At 49.5% G+C, this 14,214-nt stretch overlaps 1 protein-coding gene and 1 long non-coding RNA gene across 8 annotated transcripts in view; one reads left to right on the top strand and one right to left on the bottom strand.

Annotated features, from left to right (window-relative positions):
- LOC116752893 overlaps positions 1-14,214 on the top strand; it is a 90,978-nt gene that overhangs the window by 5,931 nt on the left and 70,833 nt on the right. The gene's annotated exons all lie outside the window — the stretch shown is intronic.
- FMOD (fibromodulin) lies at positions 534-11,120 on the bottom strand. Of its 4 annotated transcripts, XR_004349628.1 has the most exons (5): positions 10,629-10,818; positions 6,911-7,898; positions 3,860-4,008; positions 3,452-3,663; positions 534-2,430 (listed from the first exon to the last, which is right to left on the bottom strand). XR_004349628.1 is itself a non-coding variant. In XM_032630031.1 (4 exons), the coding sequence occupies exons 2-4, from the start codon at positions 7,887-7,889 to the stop codon at positions 2,389-2,391; spliced, it is 1,170 nt and encodes a 389-aa protein (XP_032485922.1). In that variant the 5' UTR covers positions 7,890-7,898; positions 10,629-10,826; the 3' UTR covers positions 534-2,388. The 4 variants fall into 4 exon arrangements, 2 of the variants coding, with proteins under 2 accessions (XP_032485922.1, XP_032485931.1); XR_004349631.1 differs by lacking the exon at positions 3,860-4,008 and having other exon boundaries at positions 10,629-10,807; XM_032630031.1 differs by lacking the exon at positions 3,452-3,663 and having other exon boundaries at positions 10,629-10,826.

Raw genomic sequence — 14,214 nt, 5'->3', positions numbered from 1 at the left:
CCTACCTCCAACATCTTCTTTAAAAAAAGAAAAAAGAAATGTGCATTGAGAAGTTGAATGAAAGAGCAGATGGGCTACTTGAAGGCTTATTTTCCTCTTCCAGGCCCAACTTGGCTTTGCAGTACTTGACTGCCCTCAGTTCTACATAGTTGCCACTAGAGGGCAGGCGCGGTTAAGACAACAATACTCTGGACCCACCAGCGCCATAATTACTGGGTAAACAAGGGAGGACGGTTGAAGGAGAAAAATGATAGAATGATTGAAAAAAAAATTTTTTTTTCTTTATCCCTTGGGGACCAAATGGAAGGAAATATGGAGCTAGTGAGATTGAAGTTAGACTTAAAGAAGAACTTCCAGAGCACAGAGTTTGCTAACTAGAGATTTTATACAGGTGACTTTTTACAAACCTCTTAGCTATATCTACCCAAGCAGAATAGATGAGAAAGTGGGCTCCTCCAGTCTGAGGCTTATGTGACCCCCCCCCCTTAAAGTTACCCTTCTGTGTCTGCCTTAATTGACTCCATTCTTGCGGATGCAATTGTAAAAGAACTTTATTGGTTGGGTTAGCCACCACTCATGCTTTTCCTGTGATAAGGATCCTTTACAGAGGCATGAAGGTGCTCACATGCAGATACTTTCTGAAGAGCCCTGGGGCAGCGGCAGCCTTGCCCCTCACCTCAGAGCTCCTTTGCTGAAATGAGCTGGTTTGGCTTTTGTGGATTTCAAGGTCTGGAGCCAAGAAGCAGTCCAAGTATCCCCCCCTTCCCTTTTCAGGAAAACGGCTTCAAAGCATACACTGTATCAGGGACACAGTGGCATCTGGGCAAGGAGCAGATTAGGGCTAGCTGTCCTCAAGCAGTCCCTGGCCATGGCTGCCTGGATGGCTCCATCCCAATGGTACCCCAGAGAGCAGGAGGGTTAGGTCCCCAGACGACACTCCTTTCAGAAATGGGAAGAATTAATTGCTCTCCACCCAAGCTATAAAGTAACAGCCATCTTCAGTAATGAGAGTGTAGCTCAGAGATGTGAAAGCAGAGGGTTTTGTGCTCAGTACAGGCAAGATTTGGCTGCCTGGCCTGGGCTTCACTGACCCAATGAGCATCTCCAGCCAGAGCTGGTACTATTAACTGTGGCCTTAGGAGAAAACAATTAATACCACAGCTTCCTCCTTTGGCAAATCCTGGGCTGGTTGGAGTTTGTCTCTCCCATCAGGATATAGACCTTTCTGCTTGCATAAGAGGAGAGGACAAATTACCTCTCTCATGCTTTGAGAACCGCATGGACTCTGCCTTTGAAGATAAAGACCCAAGTAGGGAGCTGCTGGGAATGCAGAGTGCTGGCTGAGAATGGAACTACTGCAGCTGCTTCCTCAATTCAGCCAATTCGAGGTGTGTCTGCCTCCATTATGGATGCTGATGATAAGCAGAATCTGGCCTTTCCTCTTTTTTTTTTTTTTTTCAGTCAAGCCCAAACTAGTCTCCAGCTGAGTCCATGGCCTTTCCTCTTTTGAAGTCTGATCCACCTTCAAAGAATTGCTTAGCTGCTAAAATATAGCCCTATACATTTAGCCAAGCCTGAGGTTGGTTTTCTCCTCCCACATCAAGCCAAGAACATGGTCATCATACTGGTGACCTCTGGTGTAGAGGTGACTCTTGGCGTCCTTCCAACTTCAGACGCGAGTGTGAGTTCTCTGCACAGGCACTGGGCAGATGAGCATATGCCTTGGGGTCTCCTGCCTCTGCCCAAGGCAGAGAAGACGTGTCTGTGGGGCAACGTTGAGTGGATGAGGTGGACTTAAGAGGAGGCAGTTGGCCAAAGAGGTATATACTGAGAAGCAGCGAGTGGGAGCCCAGAGTAACTGCACAACTCGCCCAGCACATGGCAGAGCTGTCAAGCGCTGCTCACAGACAGAATCAGTGATTGCTTAAAAAGTAAGGTTATGTACTATTGCTCAAGCAAATTTTAGGGTTCACGGCACCAGATCATTGTGAAGAACGGGTAATGAGATTTCTGGGGTTGGGACTTCAGGGACAGAAGTCCCTGAAGAAGTCTGCCACCACTTCCGTCCTGGAAAGGAGAGTTTCATGTCCCTCAGAAGAAGGCCGCCTGTCCCCTGATTCCACCTGAACTTGCCTACAGGGTAGAAAACTGTAGAGGGAGCCCATGGACTTCTGTCACATGGTCTGTCCCAGACCTTCCAGCAAAAGCCAAACCAAACCATCAAGCCAAATGCAGAGGGGCACGGGGGCTCTGGCCCTGCGCCCAGTGCGTGGGCCACTCAGATCTCGATGAGGCTGGCGACGCGCAGGCAGAGGGGTGCGTCGGGCGGCATGGCGCTGCGCTTGATCTCGTTCCCGTCCAGGCGCAGCACCTGCAGCTTGGAGAAATTCACGACGTCCACCACGGTGCAGAAGCTGCTGATGGAGAACTCTGTGGGAACAAGAGGGGTGGGGGTGGGTCGGAGAAGCCCAGATCAGGGACCTGGGTCCGCAGTGAGGCCAGACAGCCTCTGTGAAGCTTCTAATGTGAGAGGTGGAACTCGGCTGGGTGGGGCAGGCACTTTCCAGGATCGGAGTCATACTTGCACCAATTAGTGGGCAGAACCAGAGACAGAGTGGGGTCTCTGCCTGCATAGCTCCACCTCATACCCACCCCTCTCTGTAGACCCTGGAATGTCCTGGAATGTCCTTCCAGCCAGGCCTTGATCTTTTCCCATCTTTAGGCAGCAGGTGGCAGCAGAAGGCAGTCAAAGACGAACCCGAGCAGCTTTGATTGCTTTTGGAGAGGAGGGTGTTTCCGAATTGTTTTAAGAAGGAAGACTGGGGAAATGCAGGGACTTAAATCTGGAATATTTCCTAACACTTTGCAGATAGAGCAAGTGGCAGAAAATTAAAGAGAGAAAATCTAGACTGAGAGACAAGCGTCTCTGAGTGCAGAGCTTTGAGGGCGTTGTCCGTGTACATTCTGAGTAAAGCCAAAGGAGTGAGCAAGGCCCTGAGGTCTAAGGAGATGGAAACTGATAGATGAACAGGGCTGCTATGGAGCTCAAAAGTCCAATAAATAATTCCCTTGCATCCCACATTTAATATGGTACGGTTTACCCTCCTTTTTTTGTAATCTCAAAAGAAGTACCCTTTTTTGAAGACTTTCCCTCCAAACCATGCAGTCCTAATTGATACAGTAGTTCTGTTCGATTTAAATACAAATCCTTCTGCTACCATTCACCTTGTTCTCCCTCTGGTTGTCCTCTTGGACAGATCAGCCACCTCTGTCTCTAGCCTGCTGGGTCAGGAACTTGAAGGATAAAAACCAAGAACTCAGCTAAAACTCCAGCAAGGACAGCCAGAGTCACCACTGAGAAGCTGCTGAAGCCCCTAGAGGCGGCCTTCAACACGGTGTGTGAGAGCGTCAGGAAGGTGGCTCATGTCAAAGGGGCTTTGGGTGAGGTTACCTGTCGGGTCTCCGTAGGCTGTAACACTTAGGCAGACCCAGAGCTGGGCTTGCTTTTGCCTCAACCAGAGGCATTCCTCTGCTTGCCACAGTGGTCAGGAGCTGTGTGTCAGCCTGGAGCTGGGCAGGAGGAATGGGAGGAAGGCTTTCCTGACTCTCTTCCTAGAGGTGACCTTCGAGGGCATTGTGGATGGAGAGATTATGGGTATGAACCTGAAGGTTGCAAGGAAGACAGTATGGAGAGCTTAGATAGATGAAGAAATTGTTTTTCAAATTAGCGCTAGCAATTGTTTTCAGTCTCTGTCAAGACTGACAGAGAGGAGATGGGCTGAGGCTGCAGCCAGTTAACTTGTACTGCAAATGTAAGATAGAAAACCCAGCCCCAAAGAATAATGAGAACAGGAAATACCCTTCTTTGGAGAGCACTCGGTGCGGCGTGGGGGTGGAGACCTGGAATGCTTTTGGATGTTTCCTTTCTGGTCCCAGGGAATGGATCAAGTGGCCTCCAGGTGGACAGGTCGGGGGCAGAGCCAAGGCCAGGGGCCAGGTCTATGGTGTCTGTGTGGAACAGGTGGAGTGAGTTGGGCTGGGGAGAAGTAAAGTGGCCCAGCTTAAATATCACCTCCAACCCTGTCGGCAGACTGCACTTAGAGGTTCCACCATAGGTTCTCTACACCATCCTGGGGCCTTCAGACTGCCTGCTAAAGTCCTGGGTCCCAACTGTTGAGCACTTAGGGGCTGCTCAACACACAGCATGTATAGATTCTATCCACAGGCTGAGCACCGTGAGCCCCCCTGTTTATCTTCCCTAAGCTCATGAATAGGACAGGGGCTTCTGCTTGGAGACTCTGGAGGACACTTTCCATCCCGGATTAAATTCTGACAAAAGTCTTTCCAAATTCTTCCTGGTATACCCGCCCTGCCCCCTGGATCTCAGAGCTACTGAATAACATTCTGAGCTGTGTTTCCTGCTCTTGCCAGGCTGGAAAAACTGAGGGAGATGCTAATGGAAGAAGGAAGGGGGAGGGAGAGGGCCGGGCCTAATTCCACTGCACACCCTTCAGCTCCTGTCCTTTTAGCTCCCCTCTCAGAGGGTTGCTTCAATATCCCACCTTCACCACCCACCCCTGCTCTGGGTCCCTGACCAGCTGTGCAGGGAGACCTCCTTCACATTTGCCCAGGCGAGGGCCTGAGCTTGGAGAACGGTCTTTCCTGCTGTTGGTCTGAATCAGAGAGATACTCCTTCCATTCTCAGCTAGAGAAGCCTGGCTTTCAGTCCTTTGATGTTGATGGTAGAGGCTATGCTACAAGATCTGGGTGACCTAAAGAGATTGCCTTTCCTTCTCTGTGTCTCAGTTTCCCCATCTTTGCGATGAAAAAAATAAAACAGAACAAAACTGTACCTGGCAATTTCAAAGTGGCAATAGAAGAAAAGCTTACAATATGGTTACTATGTATCGCTTTTTCAATTATGTGCCAGGCGAACCAAGCGCTTTACATGTATTAATCCACTAATTAAGGAAAATAAGGAGTCGGTGTTATTTTGCCAAAAGAAGACTAAAAGGGAGATAACCAGACAAAGGGGCTTTGGCTTAAATTGCACAAGAAGGGATTTGGGGTAGGCACTGGACATTTTTAGGTTTGACTTAAGGGAGAAATTTCTTGCAAGACCTTGAGACACTCGACTGAAGTGATTTTATCTGTGGCAGAGCTTTTGGAAGGGGTGAACCACCTTGTACTTGAGCGGCAGATGTGGTTCTGCAAGAAGACAGGGTGACAAGATACTGCAAAGGAGACTTTCCCACCCCAAGTTTCACTGATTGTACTGTTAGGCAATAACGAATGGCTTCTCTCCCATGACAGCTGCCCTTCGCTGTCACATTTTCAAGTCAAACTCTGCTAAAGCACTGTATACAGTATGACGTTTCTGTTGTGACGATCCTCCTGCGTTTAGAATGGGTGGCAGGTGAGTAGTGGTGACTCCTGGGTGGGGTGATGAACAGCTACAAGCAAATGTCAAACCCTTTGCAGCATGCAACATCTTAGAGGCCAGAGAACCCTGCCTTGGGAATAGGAAGACCCGCACCCCCACCCCCCCACCCCCCAAAGAAAGAGAGACTTTAAATACAAAACAGTTGGCCCTATACATGATGGTGTCTCGCACTTCCAACTAGAGAACCAGGCACCTCTTCACCTTGCCCGCCTCACAGTCAACCTCTGGGACGGGTGCCTCTCTCACTCAGAGGGCTGTCTAGCTCGTTAACATCTGTTCCCTGAGCACAGGGAGAGAAAGTATCGATGGGGGAGGTTGTAGACTCAGTCCCTATCCATGCTTTGATGGTGCTGTTTGCTCTCAGCAGGCTCTACTTCAAAGCCCTTTGCCAATGGTCATTAACGAGTCCTTCATTCCCCAGGGAGAGGGGTACTTTGCTGCAGAGGAAGAGAGGTTAAAATCTGGCTCTGTACCTTCCAGCTGGATTAAGATATCAGAGGCCCTTGGGTAATGTAAGCATGTTGTGAACACAAGATCCCGAGAGGGAGCTGAAAATCAACTAGATAATCCAATCTGAAATGAAGATTTTAGTTCTTGGAGACAGAGAGACAGCACTTTAGGCCTTTTCTGGGAAGAGCTTGGAAAACAAGAAGCCCTTGTCCTTGTCCACCACCCCAGGGTTTGGCGGCGGTCAGGCTCATGTTACCCTAGGGGGCCTCTGCCCTGCCACCAGGGGCTCCTTGTACTCCAGGGAGAACCAACCAGAGCAAGTGCCGTGTTCAGCTCTGAGAGGCTACCAACTCTTGTCCACCAGTTGTTATGTTTAAAAAGCAAATAAACATCCAAACACAAGACCAGGCTGTCGAGGCATGAGTAGATCAGGTGGAAACAGAGAGCTCATCCTCTTGCGGGTCAGTGAGAAAGTACAGATACCACGGTTTCTTAACAGCACACTTTCCTCCTGAGACGGACCGTAGAAGTTCAACTTAAATCCCCCTGTCTATGAACTGCCACCTCCCCAACCTCTCCCAACTCCTCTCTCACTGCTTAACACGTGACCCCTTCCTCTTAGACACAGGAATTTCCTGGCTGCCCCCTCCAGGTGGCCTGTTAAATGACTGGTCCCTTTGTTTGTGGCAATTGCATTTCTCAGAAGGGCCCAGTCCTGTGTTCCTCCAGCCCATGCCCGCTTATCTCTCAAGACCTAGATTGAGACTTACCTCTTCTGGGAAGTCTTCTTCCGTACCAACCCACTCTCCCACTGACTTTTCCTAGCACTGCTGTGTAGTATAAGAGTATGCCACTATGTACCATTTTGTACAGGGATATGGCAGGGTTTTCAGCTTACTTCATTGGTACTCTTTGGTTCCCCTACTTCTATTTCTTCTGTATTGCCCCCAGCACTCAGAATTGGGTCTTTCCAATGCAGCAGACAGCCCTCCCCACTCCCCTTTGCCAAAGTCTCACCATTGATCCTGTTGCCTTGGAGGTAAAGGTTCTCCAGGTTGGTGTTCACTGGGGGGATCTTCTGTAGCTGGTTGTAGGAGAGGTCAAGCTCAAGGAGGCTGCTGGAATTGAAGGTGTTAGAGGCCAGGCCACTGTTGGTGAGACTGTTGTGGGACAGCCGCACATACAGCAGCTTGGGCGACCCCCGGAAGTAGTTGTCGGGGACCGAGTAGACATTGTTGTGCTCTAGGTACAGCTGCTCAAGGGCTGAGGGCAGTCCATCAGGCACCTTCCGAAGGTGGTTGTAACTCAGGTCCAGCAAGATCAGTGACCGGAGGCCTCTCACCGAACTGCCCACTTCCTGGATCTCGTTGTGTTGGAGGTACAAGGCCGTGAGGTTCTCCAGCCCCTCCAGCGCGTTGTTGGGGACCCTCAAGATCTGGTTGTGCTCGAGATGGAGCTCCCTCAGGGATCGAGGCAGTGGGCCAGGCATCCGGGTCAGGTTGTTGTGGTCCATGTACAGCCTCTCCAGGTGCCTCAGCTTGGAGAAGACCTTCCTGCCCACCCTATCACTGGTGATCTGGTTGCCATGGAGAGCAATCCAGAGCAGCCCAGTGGCGTTGTCGAAAACGCCCTCCTGGATGGAAGAGATCTGATTGTTCTGGAAGTAGACGTACTTCATGCGGGAGGGGACGAAGGGTAGGTACTTGAGGTTGCGGTTGTCACAGTACATGGCTGTGGGGAAGTTGGGGGGGCAGTCGCACTCCTGGGGGCAGTCGCGGGGCTCTGGTGGGGGTGGAGAGCCGTAGGCATAGGCTGGACTTTCCTCTCCCCCGTAGGGGTAAGGCTCATAGGGCTCATAAGGGTAAGGGTCATAGGGATCGTAGTAGGTGGACTGCTGGTTGCGGAGGTAGTGGAACCACCAGTGGGAGTCTTCCTCATATTGGGCCCGGGAAAGGGAGCAGAGCCCTGCCAGCAGCAGGAGGGAAGCCCACTGCATGTTGTCTCTCTGCAAGAAGGGAGAGAGAACAGAGTAAGCAGGCGTGAGTGAGACTCTAGGGAGGCAGGGAGGCAGAGCAGCTGAGCCTTAGTCTTTGAGCTACGTGGACCTGACTTCAGCAGCAAACAGCTGTGAGCAGTAGCCTTGCTCTCACTTCCTCTGGGCCTCCTCCCAGTGCCGCCTCTGCACACTTGGTCCAGCAGAAACGTGGCTGTCTGGGGGGAGCTAGGTGCATTTTCCTCTGGTCATAGAGTCGCAGAAACATAGCCTTTGAGATTAAAAGGAGCTTGAATGGAGGTGCTGCATTTTTTTTGGAGGGCAGGCCCATAGGAACCTCTAGCAACCTGAAGGTACTGTTGGGGGAGCTAGAAAGGCCACAGCAATTCCCATGGGAGTGGTAGTGGTGGTGGGTGCTCTTTAGTCCTGAATTCACATCCAGTTTGGACTCCCCAGGACATAATGTTTCCCAAGAGTCCAAGGAAAAAGCCTTCTGGCTCTTTCCATATCTCTGGGAAACAGCCAGAAGTGGCTTGAGATCTCAAAGGGGAAGATCTGAACTACTTGGGAAGGCAGAGGTTTCTGTTTTGAGTCTGTGGGGAACGTTGTGGTCCCCCTGTAGCCACCACAAGGCTTGGGCTTGTGGTGCCAGCATCTGTAACAGTGCCAGCACCTATAACAGTCTGCTGGTGAGGAAACTCTCTGGTTGGCAGTTTGTGGCTACACATGCAGCTTGGCTGGCACAGGGTCTTCATGTAACAGTTACAGATTCGCTCCAGGCTGGGGCCACTGCCACCCAGGTATGGCACTTGTCTTCTAGAGTGGGTACTGAGTGCATGCAAGTCTTACTGCACTTGTCCAGTAAAGTGTTACTACTTCTCCCGCTCCACCATGGACATTATGCAAGAGCCAAATGGGACCAAGAGAATGTATGAGGAACATCAAACAATGGAACAGGAATTGAAGCCTCTTGAGTGTGCCCAAGGGAACATGGCTTTAGAATGGGATTCTGGCATCCTTCTCTCCCATCCCAAGCCACCTCTGGATTACCAGGCTCCATATCTAGGCCCCCACATTTCCTGGCAGCCCATTGCCTTCGAGCTTGTTATGCTAGCGAGATGAGAGCAGGGTAGGTTTAGAGAGAAGTGTGGGTTTGGTGTCACCTGAGAGGGAAGCTGAAGGAGTGGAAGATGAGGGGTCATGGGGTGGCATATCAGGCTGGATGTCTTACTCTGAATACCTATAGCCAAAGCACTGCATAACCCCTGTGAACAATGGGTACCTTCCAGAGGGGTGATTGTCACCCTTGGACAGAAGACCTTAGAACCTTTCTTGGTCTGGGAATAGTCACGTATACCATTCACATTGCTATTGGCCCTTGGCTGGGGCTGGCACCCGTGGACAGGAGAAAGAAAGGAGTCTAAAAGCCAACATCAAATCCAATGAACCGATGAGAAGGACCCTAATAGTGACAATCTAGTCACCTTCTGACCACCGTCTCTGTCAGACCTCTCTGTCCCCTGAAAGCAATTCCCTTAGGCCCACTTTATTCCATTAGTCTCTGGGTTGCAGAGGCGAGGCCCCTGGCTCGCAGAGGCGAGGCCCCTGGCTCATCCTCAGGCAGCCTCAGACAAAGAGCCCACAGTGTTTCTGAGGGGCCAACCCAGCCACCCACTGCCTGGGCATGCTGGCTGGGCCTTGGCACTGGCCTGGGGAAGACGGAAGGAATGGCCCATTACCAGTAGCACATTTTTCCATGCTCAGCTCTGGGCTGCTGCAGGATCACGGTGGCTGTCTGGAGGCTGGCACAGTGAGCCTCTGTCTCCATTTCTCCTTCCAGACTAGGCACCGTGGCAGACAAGAGCCATCTTCCTCTTCGAGACCCAGCCTTCCAGGGCTGTGCATCCTGCCCACTTGAGTCTCCTTTGGAGTCATGACGGCTAAAAGGGTTTGGTGGCACCCTATTCCTCTCTTTACCCTACCCCCATCTCTTAGCAATGTTGCTCCAGGGTTTATACTCTTAAATCCTCACCCACCCCACCCCCAATGATAGAGACCCTCCTGTGCTCAGAGCTTGGTAAGGTGGAGAGTTTCTAGGACTGGCACTCTCTGAGTTGGGGGGAGCTTACTCAGGAGTTACTGCTGTTCTTTCATTTCTCCATTCTAGAGAACCATTTCTCCCTTCTGTCAGAGTCCAGGAGGTCAAGCCAGAGCTATTCCCTAACCTGAATTGGATCCCCATTTCACAGCTCCTTGGACCTGGTCAAGTCTCAATATTTCTGTGTATTCTCTCCCTTTCACCCCAGCAACACACAAGCACGCGTGTGCATGTGCACGCACGCACACACACACTACACAATACTCCCTCTCCGCTCTCATAACAGAATTTAGTTACCACAACCCTTCTGAAGAGAGACTGCAGGGACACAGGGCTAGGATGGTGGGCTTTCTGAGCAGTAGTGGGGCAGACCTGGCTATGCTAGATACCTGGCCCTTCACTTTTTCATGCCTGAGAACTGGATGTCCCCCAACAACAGAAAGAAACTGTAGGACAAAGGTAGCATGTTGGGAACCCTTCCTTCTACTCCCCTTTCCCGGCTCCAGCATCCTGGGACACAGCCCAGATGGGAGAAGGACGAATGACTCCTTCCACCCGGCCCTTGCCCTGCTCCCCAGCCTCTTTGCTGTGGTCCCTTTGTGGAACTACCAGGGACAAAACCTGAAGTAAAATGACTGACTTACCTCGAGTTGAACCTTTCAGAGAATGACCACGTCTCTCTGTCTGGCCTCCTTGGTTGGAGAGCGTGTGAGAGGGAGAGGAGTGAGGGTGTCTACTGAGAGTGTGTGTGTCTGTGCCAGGCCAGGGCCCGCCCCCACATTCCTAATCAAATGTTGTGAAGAGAGGGGTTGAGGAGCCCGGATCCTGGCTTTTTCGGCTCTGCTGCAGGGGCGGAGCTCACACTCAACCGCGCAAAATCCTGCTGTCCGCCTGACGCTATAAAAAACCACCTTCTTTCCACTCATCTGCCCTAAAGCATTGGCAGCTCAGGGTCTCTTTCTGCTGAATGAGTTAGTGGCGCCCTCGAAGTTATTTGTACAGTCTCTTACGAAGCGCCTGGATTTCTCATTAAACCCACAAGGGCAGATGCAGGGATGAGGAGGGCCAGGATTTGGGAAGAGGCATCTTAACTCTTTCAGCAACCCACGGGTCCCACGGGAGAGCGAGGGCTCACCCTTCTGGGCTCCGGCGCCCTCTACGGGCAGGTGGTTAGGCTAATGGACAAGGGAGAGGACACAGGATAGCGGGCTCTGGCTCCAGTTCCATCCCTGACCGGTGTAGACCTGTCTGGGCTGTAGGGTTTCTCTCTCGCCACTGTGATAAAAGGGAAGAAAGGGACTCTCACATTTGTTGATCACTTACTTACTAGCCTCATGCACTTTCGCCTGTCTCACGATGATCTTAGGGTTAGCAACAAGTACCTTGCTGAGTTGTAGCAAGGACTCTGTGAGGTAATTTGTGTGAGGCTCCCGGTCCAGAGATGATTGCTGTTGTGCCCATTTTACAGATGTAGAGACCCTGAGTAAGGGGAAGATGAGGTCGGAGAAGTAGGCAGGAGCTAGACCATGAAGGGACTTTTGGGCCATGGCATGAATTTAACTTTTATTCTGAATGTTTAAGCAGAGGAAGTGAAAAGATCTGACCTACATTTTTAAAAGCACATGGGAGAGACTGCTGTGTGGCAAAAAGCAGGAAAGTGTGGAAGCAGGAGCTCTAGCCCGCCTTTGTAGAGAGATAATGGCAGATTGGGCTAGTGCAACGGAAGAGGGGACAATGTATCTTTAGACAAGGAGTCTTGAAAATGGACCAGATAGGGAGGTAGAGGAAGTCAAGGACGAGTCCTTGATTTTGAGTTTGAGCAACTGGTAGGGGTGGTAGCACCATTTCCGGACATTAGAAAGATGGGGAGGGACAGAGTCTAAGTTAGAGATGCCTGTTAGGCATTCCAGTGGAGATGCATGCAGGCAGTTAGATAGATGAGTCTGAACTGGAAGTTCAGGGACTAGAAGAATTTGGATTACTTAGAATCTCAGTAGCTTAGATGAACCCATGCATCCTGAATGCTCTTTCCTCAACTAACTGCCTCATACTAACATCCAAGAAACACCCCTTTAAATTTTTTTAAATTGTGGTAACTAACTCGTAACTTAAACTTTACTATCTTAACAAATTTTAAGTGCGCGGTTCAGAAGTGTTAAGTATTGCTGTACAGCCAGTCTCTAGAACTTTTTCATCTTTCAAAACTGAAACTTTATATTCATTAAACAAAAATGCCCCATTTCACCCTCCCTCAGCCCCTGGCAACCACCAGAGTAGAAAGAATGACTTTCCACCTCTATGAATTTGACCACTCTGCATGACTCATATAAATGGAGTCATACAGTCTTTGTCTTTTTGTGACTGGCTTATTTCACTAGAATAATGTTCTCAAGGTTCATCCATGTTGTAGCGTGTGTCAGAATGTCCTTCCTCTTAAAGGCTGAGTAATTACTGTATGCATATACCACATTTTGTTTACCCATTTGTCTGTCAATGGACATTCGAGTTGTTCACACTTCTTAGCTATTGTGAATAATGCCGCTGTGAACATGGGTGTACAAATATCTCTTTGAGATCCTGCTTTTAATTATATTGGTTACATGTTCAGAAGTGGAATTGTTGGATCCTATGGTGATCTATTTTTAACTTTTTTGAGGAACTGCCATATTGTTTTTCATAGTGGATACACCATTTTACATATCCACCAACAATGCACAAGGGTGTGAATTTGAATCACTCCTTATTTTTTAAAGGTACCGATTGAGAAAGCCTCAGATTTGAATTTGAAGAATTTAGAATTTGAATTTTAAAGAATGGAACTTTTGCTTGCTCCAATAAGGTTGAGCTGTTGACATAATATGAAAGGTCCTTATTAGGGACCCAGTCTCCTCAGGAATTTCAAAGAGTTTTTAAAAAGATTAAATATAACGAATGGGCCTCTGCTGACTACCTACTATAAACTAGATGGTTTACGTATGTTATCTCATTAATAATCACAGTAGATATTTTGTGTTGGAAATAGGGGATCACAGATATAAAGTGATTGGATAGTGGTAAAATAAGGATTTGAACCTTGACCTGCATGACTCCAAAGACCTTTCTCACAACACAAGGCCAGAGGACTGGTGGAGTGTAGGGGGTAATGACCACCCTGCTGTCAGGGCTGAACTCAATTAATATGGAGTGCAGCTAATGACAGTGGCCCAATCTGCTTGAATTTGGGGACAGGGGATTGTAAAGATGAGAGGGGGCTGGGATACAGGGATTCTCTTCCTGACCCCACACATATTTCATTTCAATTTAATGCATATGAGCATTTACTCTGGGCCTGGCATGCTCTTAAGTGTTCGGGACACAAAGAAGGTTTTGATAGAGTACGTGCTCAAAATAAAGCAGATGTATAAGCAGCAAACTCTGATCTCATGACGGAGGCAGAGTGGCCTTAATGTGAAGATGGTTATAAAGAATGCACAGATGGGCTTCCCTGGTGGCGCAGTGGTTGAGAGTCCGCCTGCCGATGTGGGAGACACGGGTTCGTGCCCCAGTCCGCGAAAATCCCACGTGCCGCGGAGCGGCTGGGTCCGTGAGCCATGGCCGCTGAGCCTGCGTGTCCGGAGCCTGTGCTCCGCAAGGGGAGAGGCCACAACAGTGAGAGGCCCGCGTGCCGCAAAAAAAAAAATTGCACAGATAACTTTCCCATCATTTTTGAGTCTAGAAAGCAGTCACTTTTCAATGGAAAACACTAGTTCTGGCAACTGGGCCTGAGAGACACTCCTTAGCTGGATCTAGATAGCCTGGACAAATACACCCATTAGGTACAGATGTTAATTTTTTTAAAATTCCAGCATACCGAATAATACTTCACTTAGTAACAATGAAAGTCAGCAGAGTCTGGGGGCCAAACATTGATTGGGATTCTTTCCAACTAAGATCTACCAAAAAAACACAGTATCCCCATGTGGATTTGCACTAGGTCTTTAGTCATCTATTCTGTTTCAAGGTAGACTTGGGAGGAAGAAAAGAGGGAGGGGATGATTGAGATCAGGTCAGGAGGAAGAGTTTCAGGGAATCATTCACTGTTCAAAAATTCCTTTGTTGATGGATTCTAACCTCCATTTTGACTACTGCCTCTCTGTTTCCCTGGTTCCTGGATCTAGGCCCTCAGAGCTTGATTTCAATATAGGAAACCAAGTAGGGGATCCTGATGTCTCTCAGATTGCCAAAGGAACC

The sequence above is a fragment of the Phocoena sinus genome, chromosome 1, assembly GCF_008692025.1.
Source record: "Phocoena sinus isolate mPhoSin1 chromosome 1, mPhoSin1.pri, whole genome shotgun sequence".
In the NCBI taxonomy this organism is placed as follows: Eukaryota; Metazoa; Chordata; class Mammalia; order Artiodactyla; family Phocoenidae; genus Phocoena; species Phocoena sinus.
The sequence above is the reverse complement of the archived record's forward strand: the minus strand, read 5'-3'. Positions and strand labels throughout refer to the sequence as shown.